At 36.8% G+C, this 19,303-nt stretch overlaps 1 protein-coding gene across 1 annotated transcript in view; it reads left to right on the top strand.

The window, feature by feature from the left end:
- NUP62CL (nucleoporin 62 C-terminal like) overlaps positions 1 to 19,303 on the top strand; it is a 73,643-nt gene that overhangs the window by 28,676 nt on the left and 25,664 nt on the right. Inside the window, exons 2-8 of the mRNA XM_057315384.1 lie at positions 2,167 to 2,271; positions 3,778 to 3,876; positions 8,659 to 8,818; positions 15,499 to 15,649; positions 15,925 to 15,974; positions 16,114 to 16,248; positions 17,967 to 18,078. Coding sequence (XP_057171367.1) covers positions 2,214 to 2,271; positions 3,778 to 3,876; positions 8,659 to 8,818; positions 15,499 to 15,649; positions 15,925 to 15,974; positions 16,114 to 16,248; positions 17,967 to 18,078 — 765 coding nt within the window. The 5' untranslated portion in view covers positions 2,167 to 2,213. The remainder of the gene's footprint in view (positions 1 to 2,166; positions 2,272 to 3,777; positions 3,877 to 8,658; positions 8,819 to 15,498; positions 15,650 to 15,924; positions 15,975 to 16,113; positions 16,249 to 17,966; positions 18,079 to 19,303) is intronic.

The following is a 19,303-nucleotide window of genomic DNA, read 5'->3' as shown; positions in this document are numbered from 1 at the left end:
AGGGAACACAAGCAGGGGGAGTGGGAGAGGAAGAAGCAGGCTCCCAGCGGAGGAGCCCGATGTGGGGCTCGATCCCATAACGCTGGGATCACGCCCTGAGCCGAAGGCAGACGCCTAACCGTTATGCCACCCAGGCGCCCCTAGGATGTTTTTAATTTCTTGCAGTAGTGTTTCGTATTTTCCGATTATAAGTCTTGCACTTCTTTTGTTAGATTTGCTCCTAAATATTTTTTGAGCAATTATTAGTGGAATGATGTTCTTAATTTCATTTGTGGGTTGTTCATTCCTAGCATATAGAATTGTAATTCATTTTTCTATGTTGATCTTGAATCCTACAAATTTGCTGAACTTGTTTAATGTTCTAATAGATTTTTTTTGTGTGGCTCCCTTAGAATTTTCTGTATTAATGATCAAGCCACCTGTGAATAGAAATAGGTTTATTTCTTCCTTTTTGACCTGGGTGCCATTTATTTTGTTTTCTTGTCTAATTCTGATTAGAACTTCTAATGTATTGTTGGGAAGAGCAGACATCTTTGGTTTGTTCTTGATGATAGTGGGAAAGTATGCAGTCTTTCACCATTAAATATGATGTTAGCTGTGGGTTTTTCATAAATGCCCTTTATCATGTTGAAGAAGTTCCCTTCTCTTCATAGTTTGTTGAGCATTTTCATCATGAAGCTGTGTTCGATTTTCTCGAATCCTTTTTCTACTTCTATTGAGATGATCCTGTTTTTTTTAATAATAGCATAATCGAGGTATAAATCATATATCTTAAAATTCACCCTTTTAAAGTGTGCAATTCATTGTTTTTAAAAAATATTCACAGAGTGTGCAACCATAACCACTATATAATTCCAGAATATTTTATCACCCCAAAAAGAAATCTGGTACCCATTAGTAGTCATTCCCTGTTACCCCCTCCTCCCAGCTCCTAGCATCTACTAATCTACTTTCTGTCTATGGATTTGCTTATTCTGGACATTTCATATAAATTACATCATACAATATGTAGCCTTTTGTGTCTGGCTTCTTTCATTTAGATTAATATTTTCAAGATTCATGCAGGGGGTAGCATGTATGAGTACTTGATTCTTCTGATCTCAAAAGGAGGAGTTTTCAACTTCCTCTTTCCCTAGTTACCCGTGACAAACTAGCTGGCTTACAGCCTAACCTGTTACTCTCATGGAGCTACTTGCTTCCTCCTAATTGCTTAGCACCAAAATCTCCACTTTTTTTTTTTTTTTGAGGGAGTCCTTTGGCTTGAATTTCCTCACACTCCTTTTCAAATAAAGTCAGTACTTTTGGGTATAGCTTGGGAGCTGTTTTTATGGGCCTCCTTCACCCCTGGGCAAAACTTTTGAAACAGTGCTGTGGGTGCTGTGTAGGGCCAGTTTCCTCTGACCCTCTTGCTAGGGGTGATGGGGCCCCTGTATTCTTAACCTGTTGGGACTGGTGTAGAGCCTCTGCCCCATGAATGAGGGCTGACTAAAGGAAGGGAGTCCCTCAATTCTTGGCTGTACTCACCAGGAATTTCAACCCATTAAATCTGTGTTGGAGGTGCTTTGCTGGCTGCTTGCCTTTCCCAATGAAATACCGTATCCCTTGGTTGGGAGCTGGGGCCAGTGTTATTGGTCACTCCAGCCTGGAGTGTGGCTTCCTTCAAGGTGAGCAGGGGGTTAGAGGGAATGAAGAGAGTGGGTTGTGGTTCATATGCTAGACTCTCACTGGTATAACTGAGTCTTAGCAGATTTTCTTGAATAAATGTTCTTTATTTGCTGTATATCTTTTGGACGATTTCCTGAGATTTCAAATTGTTTTATTATTATTTTTTATACCAGTTATGGTTGTTTCACTGGTGAATAGGTCCCCAGGACTTCTTATGCGGCAGTTCTTCAAGTGGATCCCCCTCTTTCATTTACTTTTTCAGTAAAGTAGAATTTCTTTGTTATGATGATGCTAGAAGGCTGGCTATACTAAGCAGTACTGATAGCTATTTTTTTTTAAATCAGGTGTTTATTATGTTTTATTTATTAGAGCTCAGAGTATCTGATTTTCCTTGCTTTGTTTCAATTTCTCCATATAAATGAACCTTGTTATAATGGTGTTTTATTTTTAAAAACTTGTTCTTTGGTGACATATTTTTCTGCTTGTTACTTTGATTTTTAGGTTTGGCTTCAGCATCGACTGCTGACGCCACTACTCATTCAAGCACCATGCTGTTTACTTCAATGTCAAATGCTTCTACTTCCACTGCTGCTACTGGGCTCTCTTGTAAGTTACTGGTTGCAAAGAAAATAACCATTATTTCACATCAGGCCACTTAACTCAATTTGCCAGTATAAGCTATGGATCTCTTGCATCTCATAAATTATCATTATGCTCGAACCCATCTGTAACTGCTGCTATCAATAGTAGCTTTGCTTAAGAACCTAATTGTCATGGCTTTAGCTGTGAATTTTATGTTAACATGATTATTCCAGCTTAAAGTGATAATTTTAAGCATATAATTCATTAACATTGTAATGTTTTGTAACAACTTCTTGAAGCTAATGGGAATAGGAGGAGTGGGAGTTTTGCCAAGTATGTCTGAAGGGAAGAAGTCTTATTATCCATGTGAATAAGATAAAATGGGAATTAAATGTTGGAGCCTTGCTATCATGTATTCTTCTAGATAGACCAGGTTTGTAGTCCTTACATTTTACCTGTCAGAAGTGATGGATGACAAAAGGACCAATTTGGGGTTTTAATTGACACCGTGTGTTGCCTTGTGGCTTCTCTCCTTGAAAAGGAACATCTGGATGCGCTGAGCTGAGAAGTGGGATATTAATTATCTTGTAACCCCAACTTCTTTGCTATATATCTTCCATTAGTACAATAACAGCAAATGTTGAACGATTCTTTCTTTCAGGTCCATATAAGCTGACTCTGTTTTTGAGATATCTTCAGGTTGCCATGACATTTATCTTTAGACTTTGTTATTATAACCTTACCTGTAATATGGTCCCCCCACAGGCCTATTATAGCAAGATTGTCACCATTCCTGGGAATAAAACTTGCCAGGAATTACTCATGCCTAGTTCAGGGTGAAAAATAGTGGTCTGTCATCCCTATCCTCTTGTGAAGTTGGAATAGGCAAACGTTAGTTAAAATTGCTGGTTACCACTTGAGTTGTATTTTCTACCAAATAGACTTCCAGTTTTGAGACACGACTGGGATTCTGGAAGCCTTTTGATATATGTAAGCAATATCCTTCTCCGCTACAACAGAGTTCATGAATATGACCATGTCTGAGGTTGAAAGTTATAACTATTGAATGCATTCCATTTTTAATCAAAGACTTGCCCTCTGACCTTTGACAGATTTGTTTTCATTCCTGTCTTTGATGTCCTTGCCTACTAAATGAAATCTCGACCATAGTATTTGTAAAATTAACTTTGATGAGGTAAAACTTACATATAAAATTAACTTATTTTAAGTGTACAATTCAGTGATTTTAATAAGATTACTGAATTGCATAACTACCACTAAAAGGGTAATCCAGTTTTAGAACATTTCTGTCATCCAAATAAGGTCTCTCAGCCCCAGACAACTACTAATCTATTTTCTGTCTCCATAGATTTGCCTTTTCTGGACACTTCTTATACATGTATTGACTGTAGGTTTTTGGAGTTTAGCCAAAAGTTTCTAAAGGACTCTTCAGATGAAAGAGACTCTATCTAAATTACTCACTGTTTTTAAATTAAAGTGTAATAGGTAATATTATGTTATTCTCTGCAGTTGGTGCGCCAACAACTTCGACTGGAACATTTGGTGGCATAACTTTGGGATTTGGATTAAAATTCCCTGGAGCAGGTGGAGCAGCTCATACTGCTTCTAGTAAGATTTGAGAATTATCGGGGTGTGTGATGTGTTTGGATGCTCAGTGGAAATGTGCTGTATAACAAGCAGTAAGTTGTATTCCATAGCTTTTAGGACTAAGTAAGTTGTGATCATTTCATCAGAGTATGCAAAAGTTACACCAATAGTGATGATTGCCAAAGTGTAGTGAGACATTTGATACTGATGCTACTACTTTGAGATGACAATAATCAATGCTGCTATCAAATTCTTGTCAATTTTTAAATTTAAGAATTTTTATTATTGATCATAGTGTTTACATTGACCCAACATATTGGGATTGATAGTTCTTTTCCCCTAAAACTTAAGTTTTGACCTGTAATAAAGTTGACCCTATCCTAAAGTAGATTACAGGAGTTTCCATCCTAAATTTGTTTCTGCCAGTTAAGAGCTGGTTAGATTGTTGGTTGAAGAGAACTTGGCTAGTCGTAGCCTTATAGCTTATGGTGAGCTGGGTGGTTAGGGGTCAGTTGGTACTTAAACGTACCATTTAAGTCAGACTCTATTCTAGGAAAGTCTTATTTGTTTTATTTTAAAAGTTTATGTAAGGCTGAATAAATCTTTCCTCAAACCTGGCACAAATTAAAAGCCACTCTATTTTAAATTTAAAGTAATTATTCCTAAACAGAAATGTCCACCATCTATTTATGTATTCTTTTGCATGACTGATGCTTAACGGAGTTTCTGCTGTGTACTAGGCAACTGGCCAACCTATGAGAGTTGTGAAGAGTGTGTCTTAAGGACTTTACAGGTTACCATATTTGCAAATACCATAACACATAATTTCCCCCGTAAAATGCTGAACAAAGAACTGATTCTTTCAGCCATGGGTTGAGTCACTGAAATATGAATTGGCAGGCTCTTTGGTGACTCTGCCATAACCCATCCCCTCCCCATCTAGGCCTCAGATTCCTTCCTGCAGACTGGTACCTTTGCTACTAACCCATCCCTCCTGGCTTTTCCATCCACCATTACCTTATATACCCATCCCCCCATCAAACGTATCTCAACTTGACACCCTTAACCAGAGTTGGTTTTTTTCCCCCTACTCACCTTTCCTTCTCCCCAAGCATATTTACTTGCTCAGACTCTTCACCTCACAAATCAGCCTTGTAGGGCAGCTTTCAAGTGTCTGTGTCTGCAAATTTATTGTCATTTGGGATTATTCTGTGCCCTAGGTAGAATCAGCAAGTTTAAAGAGAAGCTTGCTTGTTATCAGTCTTATATCTTTTGTATGGAAAATGTTTGTTTGGATAGGAAAATTGGATAGTAGGATGTTTTAAAGGATGTTTTCACTGTTTTATATAACGATCTTTAAGACCATCAGAATGAGATTTATTTAAATGCAAATGTGGTATGCAGTTATTTTGTATTATTTATAGAACTGTGCTTTTTACTACACAGATAATGTAGAGTTGACTGTATTTAGTTTAGACCAAAGTTATAACTTGCAAAATCAAACTGTGATGGAAACTTTTGTTCTCAAATCCATTGCTTTTTTGGTATTAATTGAAATACTATTGTTATTTGAGTATTATCTCCTATGGCAGAGCTAATTTACACCTTTTTAAAATACTGTGAAAAATAAAGAGCAAAGATAAATACTGTTTAAAAAGGTTAAAATAATCATACCATTTTTTTATGACTCAAGATTCTTTTATGTTTAGGCTGACAGGTATTAATTTCCTGAAGGTATTATTCATCATCTTTGTGGAGATGTTTTGGTAGTGATGGTAGTTGCTTTTTTTTATTATAAAAATCATACACACATGTATATATACATATATACATATATCACTGTCTCTAGAGTGAACAGTTTGGTGTTTATCTTTCCAGCCTTTTATTCCAAACACATACAGACATATGTCGAATTTATTTGTTTTACAAAAATGGGATCATTATAAGTATACACACATGTAATCCTAGAATCCTAGAATTTTCTTATATATCGTCTTCACACATCTGTCCATGCTAGGAAATACAGATTACTTAAAAAAAAACAACAAAACCTTTGGGTTAAGAAAAGCTTTATAAGGAGTCTTTCTTTTTCTTTTTTTTATTTATTTTATTTTTTTTAAAGATTTTATTTATTTGACAGAGGTAGAGACAGCCAGCGAGAGAGGGAACACAAGCAGGGGGAGTGGGAGAGGAAGAAGCAGGCTCATAGCGGAAGAGCCCGATGTGGGGCTCGATCCCATAACGCCGGGATCACACCCTGAGCCAAAGGCAGACGCTTAACCGCTGTGCCACCCAGGCGCCCCAAGTCTTTCTTTTTCTTAATTGTTTTTCTGTTTTCTGTCTTGAATGTAGTAGTTACACAGTGTTTGAATGAATTAATCAATAAAGGAGGGGTCTCCATAGTGTGATTAAGTATAAGTATTTCTGGAGGAAGGGTTGTAAAGAATGCCACGTGGGATCCAATTTGTAATCTTCCCAGTGTTTTGAGTGAAAAGTGACCCCAGGGATCCTTTGTGACTGGGTACGCTCTTTCCCTGTGGTGTTCATTCTGCTCTCACAAAGGCTAATAATCCGAAGAATCGGGGAACTCTTGTAAGGATTCTTGTGGCCAAAAGGGAAATGGAATCTTTTGAAAATGTAACACAGGTATTATCATGGCACTGAACTTTAAAGAAACGGAATTTAAGAGTTGTTCTAAAGGAAGCTTTAGGGACCTAAATCTATTGCATAAATGTAGTTCAGCTCTTTTCCCTTAGTCTTCTCTTTTCTTTTTTTTTTTTTTAAAGATTTTATTTATTTATTTGACAGAGACAGCCAGCGAGAGAGGGAACACAAGCAGGGGGAGTGGGAGAGGAAGAAGCAAGCTCCTAGTGGAGGAGCCTGATGTGGGGTTCAATCCCAGAACGCTGGGATCACGCCCTGAGCCGAAGGCAAACGCTTAACGACTGCGCCACCCAGGCGCCCCTAGTCTTCTCTTTTCTAACTTCCCATTGGTTTCTTTACCTCTTTTTCTACCTTACTATTTTAGCTTATTCTTTTTTTTAAAAGATTTTATTTATTTATTTGAGAAAGAGAGGGAGAGAGCGCAAGCTGGGGGAGGGGCAGAGGGAGAGACAGAAACAGACTTCCTGCTGAGCAGGGAGCCTGATGTGGCGCTTGATCCCAGGACCCTGAGATCCTGACCTGAGCTGAAGGCAGACGCTTAACTGTCTGAGCTACCCACATGCCCTTTAGCTTATTCTTAATTTTTACTTGCTCAGACTCCTTAATTCTACTTCATATCTGTCCTCTGTGGGTTCTTTCAACCCCCCTGCCCATAGTCTGATTCTTTCTACACTTTGGGAATATTTCCGAATTTCTGCTTACAGCCTGAATCTTTCCATAGTTCTGGGAATATTTCCATTTTTCTACCTATAGTCTCATTCTTTCCATGGTTCTGAATTTTTGAAAGTGAGATTCTGACCTATGTTATCCCTGCTTGGCTAGAGCTTTCTATGCCAGACCCTTGTATAGGCTGCCAGTAGTATATGAGATGGATACCGTACTTCGGATGCCCACCCTTGTCCAAATCAACTGTGAATCAGGAGCAAAGGACAGAATTATTGGGATAAAGAAAGAGTATCTGAGCTTGATCATTCAGCAGGAATGGAGTAGGCCAGTTTCCCTCTGTATAGGCTGTGCATGTTTTGTCAGGCAGCGTGATTTATGTATTTATCTGGTATGGCCATTAACCTGAAAATATTGCTAATTGGGAAAGCAAGGCTAATGTAAAACAAACAATTGTGTACATGTTATAGTGTATTTTTATAACAAATTTCTTGTTACAGAAGCAGCATCTATTGATTACCAAGAATATTTGAAAACACAGAGAACCAAAAAGAAGAAAATATTTGCAATCCCCACCAGCCACAGTTTTCTGTGAATTGTTCTTTAAGTGCTCAGTGTGTAGGAAAAACCAAAAGTGCTATAGAAGTTCAGAAAACCAAGGGATAATTGTGGAGTAGAAGAGAAGTGGGTGACAAATATGGGGGAAGGAAGAATGTGAGTTAGACCATGAAATATAGTGAGGATTTCGTCTAGAGAGGGCTAGGTATTCTGGTAGGGGTACGGTGGAAAAAGACACACAAGAGAGAGGTCTGGGCTGTAGATGAAACTTTGAGAGGCTTTCCCCTATTAGACTGGTGAAGATATATGCCTAGTAGGGGCTATATTGTAGAGAAACATTATGCACTATAACATAGAGAAACAGGGACTCTCCCCTACTGATAGAAATATAAATTGGCAAAATCTTTTTGGTTGGGCGGTTTGGCAAGATATATTAAAATTTATAGCGTGCTGACCCTTTGATCCAGAAATTTCTTTTCTAGGAATTAATTACACAGATATATTCATGTAAGTATGCAAAGATATAGATGTACAGAGAGTTTGTATAAGATTGCAATTATTCTTTCCTTGGAAGCTTAGTAGAATTTGTCAGTGAAGTCATCTAGGTCTGGAGGTTTTTTTATGGGGAGAATTTGGGGGATTGATTCAATTTCTTTAATGTTTATAGGTCTGGTTAAGTTGTAAATTTTCTTTTTCTACACACATATCCAGGATTTTTAATTTTTAGCAGAAAGGTTAATCCAGATGTCTGGCCTGCTATATATCACTTCATATTACAACAGTGATGCGTACAAATCCACACAACTTTGAGTTCAATTTCACATTTTAAAAAATGCTTCTATAGCTTTTATCCTGAATGATCAAGGACTAAATAAAATAAGCCTCTCATTTCCGACTAATGTGCATTTTATTTTCCAGCTACAACATCAACGACGACCACCACCACTGTCACCACCACCACCACCACTACCACAACCACCAGTGGCTTTACCTTGAACTTAAGGTCACTGACATCATCTGGGATTAATAACATTGTTCCAGTCGGTGTTAATTCCGTACCGTTTACTTCAACTGTTAAGTAAGCTTGTTTATTTGAAAATTTGTGTGAATTTCATCTTATTTATCATGTACAAGGTATAATTTGCTTGTGTAGCTTCAGAATAGTGTTTGAAAGTTAGGTAAATGACACATTCGAAGGAGCAGATAAAGGATTTCTGTAGCTTAGGAAGTGGACTGATTAATAACGCACCTTTGTTTTAATACCATTATAATACTATTATTACTATTACTAATAATAGCTAACATTTACTGTGCAATTACAATATGTTTAGCAATGTGACAGTGCTTTACAAACATCATATCATTTAATCCTCACAGTAACTCTATGAGGTAGGTGCTATTTTTGTTCCCATTTTATAGACGAGAAAACTGGAGCACATAGAAATTATACTCTGCCCCTGGTAATGGTTGAGCCAGGATTAAAATTCAGGCAGTTGATCTCCAGAGGCTGTATTCTTAGAATCTATGCCATGTTTTTCTCCAATTGTTTGTTTTTTTTAATTAAACTTTTTATTTTGAGACCGTTGTAAATTCACGTGCTTCTAAGAAACAATACAAAAAATTCTATGTGTCCCTTCCCTAGGATCCCCCAATAATAAAATCTTGAAATGCTATAGGTACAGTGATGCGATCAAGATATAGAACAGTTTCATCAGCACAAGGATCCTTCCTGTTGCCCTTTTATAGACACACTCACTACCATCCCCTCCTTTCCCTGACCCTCGGCAGCAACAAATCCGTTCTCCATTTCTATGATCTTGACATTTAAAAATGTTACACAAATTAGTCCTATATTATGTGATCTTTGGGGATTGTTTTTTTTTTCTGGTCATACTTCCTTGAGACAAGTTTGTCATGTGCATCAATAGTTTGTCCTTTTTTTATTTCTCAGCAGTAGTCCATGGTATTGTAGATGTACTATAGTTTATCTGTTCACTTGTTGATGGACTTGTAGGTTGTTTCCAGTTTCTGGCTGTTATGAATAAAGCTGCTAGGAACACTTTTGTACAGGGTTGGTTTTTTTTTTTTTTTTTGTGAATGTAAGTCTCATTTCTCTGGGATAAATGCCCAGAGTGCAGTTACTGGGTGGTATGGTTGTTGCATGTTTATTTTTTTTAAGGTAATGCCAAATTCTTTTCCAGAGAGGCTGTGCCATTTTACACACTTGACAGCAATGTATGAGGGGGTCCAGCTTGTCCACCTTCTCACCAGGATCTGGTGTTGTCACTATTTTTTATGTTAGCCCTTCTAATAGATGTGAAATGTTATCTCATTGTGGTTTTAATTTGCATTTCCCTGATGACTAATGATGTTGAGCATCTTTCCATGTGTTTATCTGCCACCAGCATATCCTCTTTGGTGACGTGTCTGTTCATGTCATGTCTTTTGTTGGTTTTCTACTTGAATTTCTTTTTTTAATTCCAAGTGTTGAGAGTTTTATATATTTTAGATTCAGTCTTTTGTCAGATATGTGGTTATAAATATTTTCTCTAAATCTGTAACTTGTCTTTTCGTCTTTTTAACAGGGTACTTTGCCAAACAAAAACTTTTAATTGCTGAGGTCTAGTTTATCAATTTTTCCCTTAATGGACCATGTTTTAATGTCAAGTTTAGGAGCTCTTTGCCTAACTCTAGATACCAAAGAGTCTCTACTTTTTCCTAAAAATTTTATAGTTTTACATTTTGCGTTTAAATCAGGAACCACTTTGAGTTAATTTTTGTATGAAGTGTGAGTTTTAGAGCAAGGTTCATTTTTTTTTTTGTCTTGGGTGTCCATTTTTTCCAGCATCATTTGTTGAAAGGCAGTCTTCAACTTCCTCCATTGAATTACTTTTACACCTTTGTCAAAAATCAATTGGACATATTTGTGTCAAATATTTCTTCTGCCTCAACCGATACAATATTTTAGGATTTTTCCTCTTTAGCTTAATGATATGGTGAATTACATTGATTGGTTTTCACATGTTGAGCCAGCCTTACATACATAGAATATATTCAACTTGGTCATGGTGTATTGTTTTTTTATACATTTTTGGATTAGTTTGCTGGTATTTTGCTCGAGGACTTTTATATTTAAGTTTATGAGAGATATTAGTCCATTGTTTTGGTTTTTTTCATTTTTTATTCTGTCTTTGGTTTTGATATGTGGATGATACTAGCCTCATAAAATGATCTGGGAAGTATCCTCTTCTGTTTTATAGAAGGAATTGTATAAATTGTATAAAAAATTGTGTTTGTTAAATGTATGGCAGAATTCTCCAGTGAAACCTCTGGGCCTGGATATTTCTTTTTTGGGAGATTTTAAATTACAAATCAATTTCTTTAATGGTTCTAGAACTAGTCAGGTTATCTGTTTCATCTTTGATGAGTTTTAGTAGTGTGTGGTATTCAAGAAATTGGTTTGGTTTTCTAAGTTGTCAAATTTATGACTATAAAGTTGTTTGTACTATTTGCTTTTTGCGCTTTTAATAGCTGTTTCATTTCTTATGTTGGTGGTCTGTACCTTTCTTTTATCAATTTTATTCATCTTTTCCCAAAGAAGTAGCTTTTGTTTCACTGATTATTCTCTATTGTTTTTGTTTTCAATTGCATTGATATCTACTATTTATTATTTCTCTCCCTCTGATTGTGTTGGGTTCATATTGCTTTTTCTAGTTCCTTGAGGTATGAACTTAGATTGTTGATTTGAGAGCTTTCCCTTTTCCTAATGTAAGCATTTAATGCTATAAATATCCTCACCATTGCATTAGCTGTGTACCACATACCTTTTTCAAAAAAGATTTTATTTATTTATTTGAGAGGGAGAGAGCGAGGGAGAGAGAGAGCGCACATGAGTGGGGGGAGGGGCAGAGGGAGCCGCACAAGCAGACTCCCCACTGAGCGGGGAGCCTGATGTGGGGTTTGATCCCAGGACCCTGAGATCATGACCTGAGCTGAAAGCAGATGCTTAACCCATTGAGCCACCCAAGTGCCCCTGTGTACCACATGTTCTATTATGTTTTATTTTCCTTTTCATTCAATTCTGTCCACTTCTCAAATTTCCTTTGTGAATTCCTCTATGACCCATAGATTATTTAGAAGTATGTTGTTTGATTTCCAAGTGCTTGGAGACTGTTTTCTTTCAATATCGATTTCTAGTTTGATTCTATTGTAGTTGGAGAACATGCTCTGTATGACTTGAGTCCTTTTGTATTTGTTCAGATTCGTTTTATGATGGAGATAGAGTCGTTCTTGGTGGCTGCTCCACGGGCATCTGAAAGTTGTATTTTCTGCTGTTGGGTGGAGTATTTTATATATGATGATGAGTTTCTATTTCATTGTATTTTCAGATCTGTATCCTTGCAGCTTTTCTCTGTATTGCTTCTTTCAGTTGTGGAGAGCGGCAGTTTGAAGTGCCCAACTAGAATTGTGGAATCCTCTGTTTCTCCCTTCAGCTCTATCAGTTTTCCTTTTTGTATTTTGAGGTTGTACTGTTTGGTTGCCTACATGTTTAGGATTGTTGGCCTTCCCTGGTGCTTTGATGCCTTTATCATTGTGCGATGTCCCTCTTTGGTAATTTTCTTTGCTCTAAAATTGACTTTATCTGCTATTAATATAGCCATCTCTTTTAAAAAATTAATCTTGCATGTATATCTTTTTCCATCGCTTTACTTTCAACCTATTTGTGTCTTTGTATTTAAAGTGAGTTTCTTGTAGATAGCATATGGATGGATCATAATTTTTATCCACTCTGCCAATTTCTGCTTTTTAGTTGGTATATTTAGCACATTTACATTTAAGCTAATTATTGGTATGTTAGGGCTCAAGTCTGCCATTTTATTATTTGTCTTTTGTTTTTTACTTTTGTTTTTGTTTTTCTTTTTTTTTTTTAATTTCCCTGTGGGATATTGATACATTTTTTAGGGTTCCATTTTGTTCTATTTTTATAGTGTTTCTCATTATATTGCTTTGTATAATTTTACTAGTTGCTCTAGGTATTACAGTATACATATGTAACTTCTAATGGTCTAGTCATGTTGACATTTTACCACTTTGGTAATTCTATTTAGCTCCCTTAACTCTTCTTATCTTTTAAGTTTAATTGTCTCAAGTATTTCCTCTGTGCCCCTTGAACACCACATTATGTGGTGTTCTAATTTTGCTTCAGCCATCAAATATGACTTTAAAAATTCATGAGAAGTAGGATAGTCTATTATATTTATCCTTTTTGTTCATTTTGACTTTCTTTCCTTTAAGAAGTTCCAAGCCTTCTGTTTTCATTTTTTTTTTCTGATTAGCCAATTTTCAAGGGTAGGTTTGCCAACAACAAAAAATTTTGCAAGGGAATATCTTTATTTTCTTTTCATTTCTGAAGGACATTTTCACCAGATAGAGAAGTTGTGGTCAACAGTTTTTTTTTTTTTCTTTCAGTACTTGAAAAATGTTGTGACACTTCCTTTTAGCCTCCATGGTTTAAGATGAGAAATCTGATGCCATTCGAATTGGTATTACCTTTTAAGTAATGTGTTGTTTCGCTCTGGCTACCTTCAAGATTTTTTTCTTTCTTTATCTTTAGTTTTCAGAAATTTAAGTATTATGTGTCGTAGTGCAGATTTCTTTGAGTTATTCTGTTTGGGGTTTGCTCAGCATCTTGAATTTGTAGATTTATGTCTTTTGCCAAATTTGAGAAGTTTTCACCTTGATTTTTCAGAATACTTTTTCAATCCCATTTTCTCTTTTCCTCTCTAATCAATCATCCTCCGATGGTAAGGATGTTACCTGTTTTATTATTGTCCTCTAGGTTCTTTAGATTTTTTTTCCTTTTTGTATTTTTTTTCTCTTTGCTGTTCTGTAAATTCTATTGATCTACTCTCAAGTTTCCTTGATTGTATCCTTTGTCATCTTCACTCTTGTATCAAACGCTTTTTTATTTTTTGTTTTTATTTCAGTTATTTTAGTTTCCAGTTCTGTAATTTCCATTTGATTGCTTTTCATAACTTCGGTTTCTTTGCTGAGATTTTCTAGTTTTCATTTGTTTCTAGAGAATTCATAATTGCTTATTGGAGCATTTTTTGATGGTTGCTTTAAAATTCTTTTCAGAGAATTCCAATATCTGATACCTCTCACTGTCAGTGCCTTTGGATTTTCTTTTCACTTCTGAGTTGTGATTTTCCTGGTTCTTGATAGGACAGATAATTTTCAGTTGTATCCTGTACATTATGTCTATTATGTTAGGGGACTCTGGGTCCTATTTTAATTTTTTCAAATGAAGTAATCCTTCTCTTGGGGTGTAGTGCATTTGTTGGGTGTGTTTATATCTTCAGCTTCCTACTAGACCTTGCCCATACCACCCCAGTACAAGTGAAGTACTGACTCATACTGCCTCAGTGCAGATGAGTGGTATGGAAGTTCAGCTACCCCTTCAGCCCTGCTGACTCATTCTGCATGAAAGTGGGGCAGTGGGTCACACCACTTCATTGCCGCAAGTGGGGATGTAAGCTCAGCCCTCAGCTGGGTCCCTGGGACCCCAGAAGAAGAGGAAGTGGGGGACTAACTCATACTGCTTAGTTGCTGCAGGGTGGAGGCAGAATTTCAGCTTCTCTTTGGGCCCCAGTGGCACAAAAGGAGTGAGGAAGCAGGATATCAACTATTCTGCCTCTTATCACTTCATTCAGCCTCTTGATGCTGGTTTGGTGTGGAAGCTTAGCTCCCTCCTGGGCCTCACTGACATAGGCTCTGGGGAGAAGGGGGTCAGAGTGCTGACTAGCCCTGCTTTGCCCTGCCTCATTCAGTCTTGATTTTTCCTGTAGGTATGGAGGTTAAGCTCCCCACTGAGCCTTGCTGACACCAGGGGTGGTGGGAAGTGGAGTCCTTACTAGCTCCAGCTTGCATTACTTTGTTCAGTCTCAGTGATGGCAGGTGGGTAGAGAGGTTAAGCTTCCTGTGGTCCCACTGACATTGAAGACAAGTGGTGAAGCCTAACGGTAACTAATCCTTTCTCGCTCTGCTTTATTAAGTCTTGTTGCCGCTGGGTGGGTATTTAGATTCAGCTTGTCATTGGCCTTCGGTGACAGAACCCTGGTAGAGGAAATAGAACACTACCTGCCTGTGCTGAGCAGAGAACTGATGATTACCTCTCTGCTCAGCCCTGCTGACACTGCCCCAGCAAAGGAATCAGAGCATTGCCTAGTTTTGCCAGTCACAGGCTGGAAAATCAGCTACCTGCTTAGCCTGTTTGATACCACCTGGCAGGGGAATCAGAGTTCTGCTTGGTTCTGCCCACTGGAGGATGGAAGATCAGCTGCCTACTCTGTTTTGTGGATACGACTTAGATTGGGAATGGATCATTTTGACTAAGAGCTATGGGGAGAGCGAGTCCTATCTCTGGCCACATGCATCCAGGATGGAACTTGCATCATGCTGAGCTGAGGGCGAAGGAAGGGAGCAGGTGTGGCACAGACTTTAGCGATTCTTACTGAAATTTAGTAGATTTCTTAATAGATCTTTTTTTTATTTGCTGTATTCCTTTAGGATAATTTCCAAAGATTTTGAAATGGTTGTTTTTAAAATAATCTTGACCACCTGTGCTGATTTTGTTAGGGAGCAGGTCTGAAAAACTCATGTGATATTTTCTTCTCTAAGCCCTATGTTATTCATTTAAAAAATACAGTTATACTTTTAAAAATGTGATCATATGATCTTACTGTATCCTTTTTTTAGTGCAATTGTAACTCCCGTGATGACATATGGTCAGCTGGAGGGTCTGATAAACAAATGGAACCTTGATTTAGAGGATCAAGAAAAGTACTTTCTTCACCAGGCCACTCAGGTCAATGCTTGGGACCGTACATTGATTGAGAATGGTGAGAAGGTAAGAAGATAGTCTCATTAATCTACCTGTATTGTACAAGTATTTTCAAAGTCTCATTAATCTACCTGCATTGTGCAAGAGCACAGACCTGTGTTTTGTGGTAATTTTCTATCCCAATATTGGTGATCAACTGAAAAATATTTTCCTTATGTAATGAGTGTCCTGAATTAGGAAATTGTTCATATTTGAAGTGTATATGAGAAAATTAATATTGCCTTAAAATTACAACATAAATTCAAATATTTACATTATCATATTCTTGTTTTCCTTTATAGATTACTACTTTACACGGAGAAGTGGAGAAAGTGAAACTGGATCAGCAGAGGTAGAACCTTAGACTCCCTAGGTTGAAAGATTAAAGATCGATTTCTTTGTCCATTCTTTTGTCCTTGTTGTAGTTTTTGACATTTATTTTGACACTCCAAATTCCTTTCATCGGCCCTTCCTGTGACTTGTTTTTTCAGGCTGGAACAAGAATTGGATTTTATCCTGTCACAGCAGAAGGAACTGGAAGATCTCTTGACCCCTTTAGAGGAGTTTGTGAAGGACCAGAGTGGGTCTGCTTATCTGCAGCATGCAGATGAGGAGCATGGGAAGACGTAAGTAACTGAATAAAGATCAAGGAATGGGGCAAAACTTAGCTACTTTTAAAAAAAGGCAAAAAGTAGAATTGAAGGGCAGGTAATAAAAATTGGTAGAAAAGGACAAGTTCTTGGAGTTGCCATTTATCAGCTTATTTGGCTGTTTTCCGTTTATCTTTTCAGGATGCTTGAAAATGAAGTAATCATTCTGGCAGTTTTGTTTTATAGCATTTTGTACACTTATTAATCTCAAGCTTATACATGACCACTGTAAAGTTTTTATATTTGTCAAGTTTGTTCTTAAATTAGAAATACAAGTTTTATGTGTGTGGTGTCATAGTATCATGGGATATTTATGGCCTCCTGTTTATATTGACTCTTTTAAATCTAATGTTCATGCAATTGCTTCAGTGATAAAGCACTGGCTATTTTAAAGGCAATTTGTTAATCTGGGGGCAGACTGCATAGCTTTCAAAAACTGAATGATTCTGTCAGTGTCTTGGCTGAATATATTTTTGTGTGTGTGTGATTCAGTCTTTTTGTTGATAATATTACCAAGTATCCCTACAGTAACTTTATCTCTCCGGAACTGAAATTTTGTAATCAGGCCAAATAATAAAGTGTTAGAAAAACTTGTCTGAATGTGCTACATAAACCAGACTGAGACCAAATCAGACTCCCTTTGGTAATGGATTACTAGTGAGTTAAGACTGAGCTTATTTTCTAAAGGCTTGCAAATTAACTTTTTTGTAGGTGCATTAAATAGTAAGTATTGCTAATCTGTATGGACCCTAGTTCTATTTCTGCTTTTGTATTTCAGCCTTTATGAATCTTTTTTTTCTCTGTATTGCTTTCTATGCATTCTATCATTTTTTTGAAACTTAGAGACTTATATTTTTGGCCATGAGTACCTAACTGTAATTTGAAGGAATAATTGAAATGTAGTTCTTTCCAGTTGTTTTTATGTAGTCCGATTTATATTGTGATGGAATCTTTAGTATGATCTTCAGCAAACAAGGTAACCAATTACCTTTAAATACTCTGGGACAGAAAGGCAATAGTTATCACTAAATCTCATTGAATCCTTTAATCTTTATAGACATTAAGGTTGAAAAACTCTGATCACTTTAATTCATAAACATATTATTGACTAGGTTAAGCGTGTATGTATGTGTGTAAATAGTTTGGGTGGAAATCTTGAGAATTTAGCCAACTAGTATTTGCTGTGAACTTAGCAGATTTATCTGCCTTTGATTATTGTTAATCTCATTTCTCAAAACATCTTTTGTTGGATGATGGAGTATATTTATATAAGGTTTTACTTTGAAAATTTACGCATTTAAAATCATTGAAGACATCACAGCACTTACTGGATACTCCTAAGCACCGAATAGCTTCTCATGTATCTAAATGTCTTATGAGTTCATTGTAAGAGCTAAAAAGAGTTTTGTTGCTTCAGAGCTCCCCAGAACATTATCCAGAGGGTAAATAGGTGACTATTAAAGTGCCGAGATGGTTAAAAGCCTTCACCTATGGAGTCTTTTTAGAGTATGGTAATAATAAGGTCATGAATGCCACCTACATAAAAATGTGCCATTTGTCATCACTGAGACCTAATTAGAAGGCAGGGGGAATTGGTGCAAATCCAGCTGGCAGTATCATCTTTGTATGTCAGTAGCAAGACATAGCAGAGAAAGCAGTTCTTGTTAATCTCTTTATTTTACCTGTGTTTTCAGTTACAAATTAGCAGAAAATATAGATGCTCAGCTGAAACGGATGGCCCAAGATCTCAAGGACATTATTGAGCACCTGAATACATTTGGAAATCCTGCTGACCCTACTGACCCGGTGTGTGAACTGCTTTATCTATTTAGACAACCAAGATTTAGTATGAAATTAGCATTCTGTGAGTTCCTTTAGCTAGTCACCTTCTCCTGTCCTCTTGTGCTCCTTACCTGCCTCTACAGATATGAACTTTGGGGTATGGTTAAGTGGGGCAAGAAATATTTAGGAGGAGAAAAGGTTGTGAGTTTTTTGTGATTATTCCCAGGAGGGTAAAAAAAAATGACTTTCCTCCCTAAATTTTCAGGGTTTTCTTCCTGTTCTTCACATAGCTAAATAGGTCCCTGTACTTATTTTTTCTCTTCTTTTACTCATTGGCTAATTCATTCTTCCTTTTACATATTTTTCTATGTATTCATATAATTGTGAGGATATATGCTTGGGTTTATTAGGTGTATCCAGGCAATCCTTAAATTATGACTGGGTTATGTCTTAAAAGTTTGATAAGTCAACTATTTGAGTCTTAAAATATATTTTTCCATAGAAACTTTGTTAGATGTGGTTATTAGGTTTCCACCTGCCTTGTAGAATCTACCTACCTCATAACTTAAGTGTATTTTATCATGGGGAAATAAAGTTGAGTCTCCAGTTAGAGAGTTGAGGTATTTTGAATTAATTTGGCCATAAGAAAGGATTGGTACTTTTCCCCTTTCTCTATACTCTAATTAAAGAGCTTATTTCCTCTACCTTTCCTAATTGTCTTAGCAACTAAATGGTAGTTCTTTTACCCTCTCCCACCATGTGGTAAGAGGACTCTCCCATTGTGGGAACTCCCATTGTACTTTCTGCCTGTTGAGTATAATTCGGAGTGGGGCCAGGATCTGGGTAGGTGAGGACAAAGGATATATATCATGATTATTCTCTAGTAAGCTCTTTGTCCAATCATACAGACAGTTCTTTATCTATGTACACATTACTAGCTTTTTTAATTATAAAGAGACAGCACGGTGTAGTTGAGAAAGCATTAGAATTTTATTTAAGTCACTTAATCTCTCTGGATCTTAGCTCCTTCTTTTGCAAAATGTCAAGGGTGGACTTAAATGATCTTGAAGTCCCCTCTAGCTATAAAAATTGTGCCATTCTCTACTTTGGGTGAATCTAAAATTGAACAAAGACAAATATAAATTAGTCTGGGATTATCCATGCTACCATCTCCTTGTGTTCACATAGATGATCAAGAGTTGACAGAATATAAGTTTTCTTTTTATGAAATATTAGCTCACCATTGTGA

This window comes from Ursus arctos, chromosome X, assembly GCF_023065955.2.
Source record: "Ursus arctos isolate Adak ecotype North America chromosome X, UrsArc2.0, whole genome shotgun sequence".
NCBI lineage: Eukaryota > Metazoa > Chordata > Mammalia > Carnivora > Ursidae > Ursus > Ursus arctos.
This window is presented reverse-complemented; position numbering and strand designations above follow the sequence as displayed.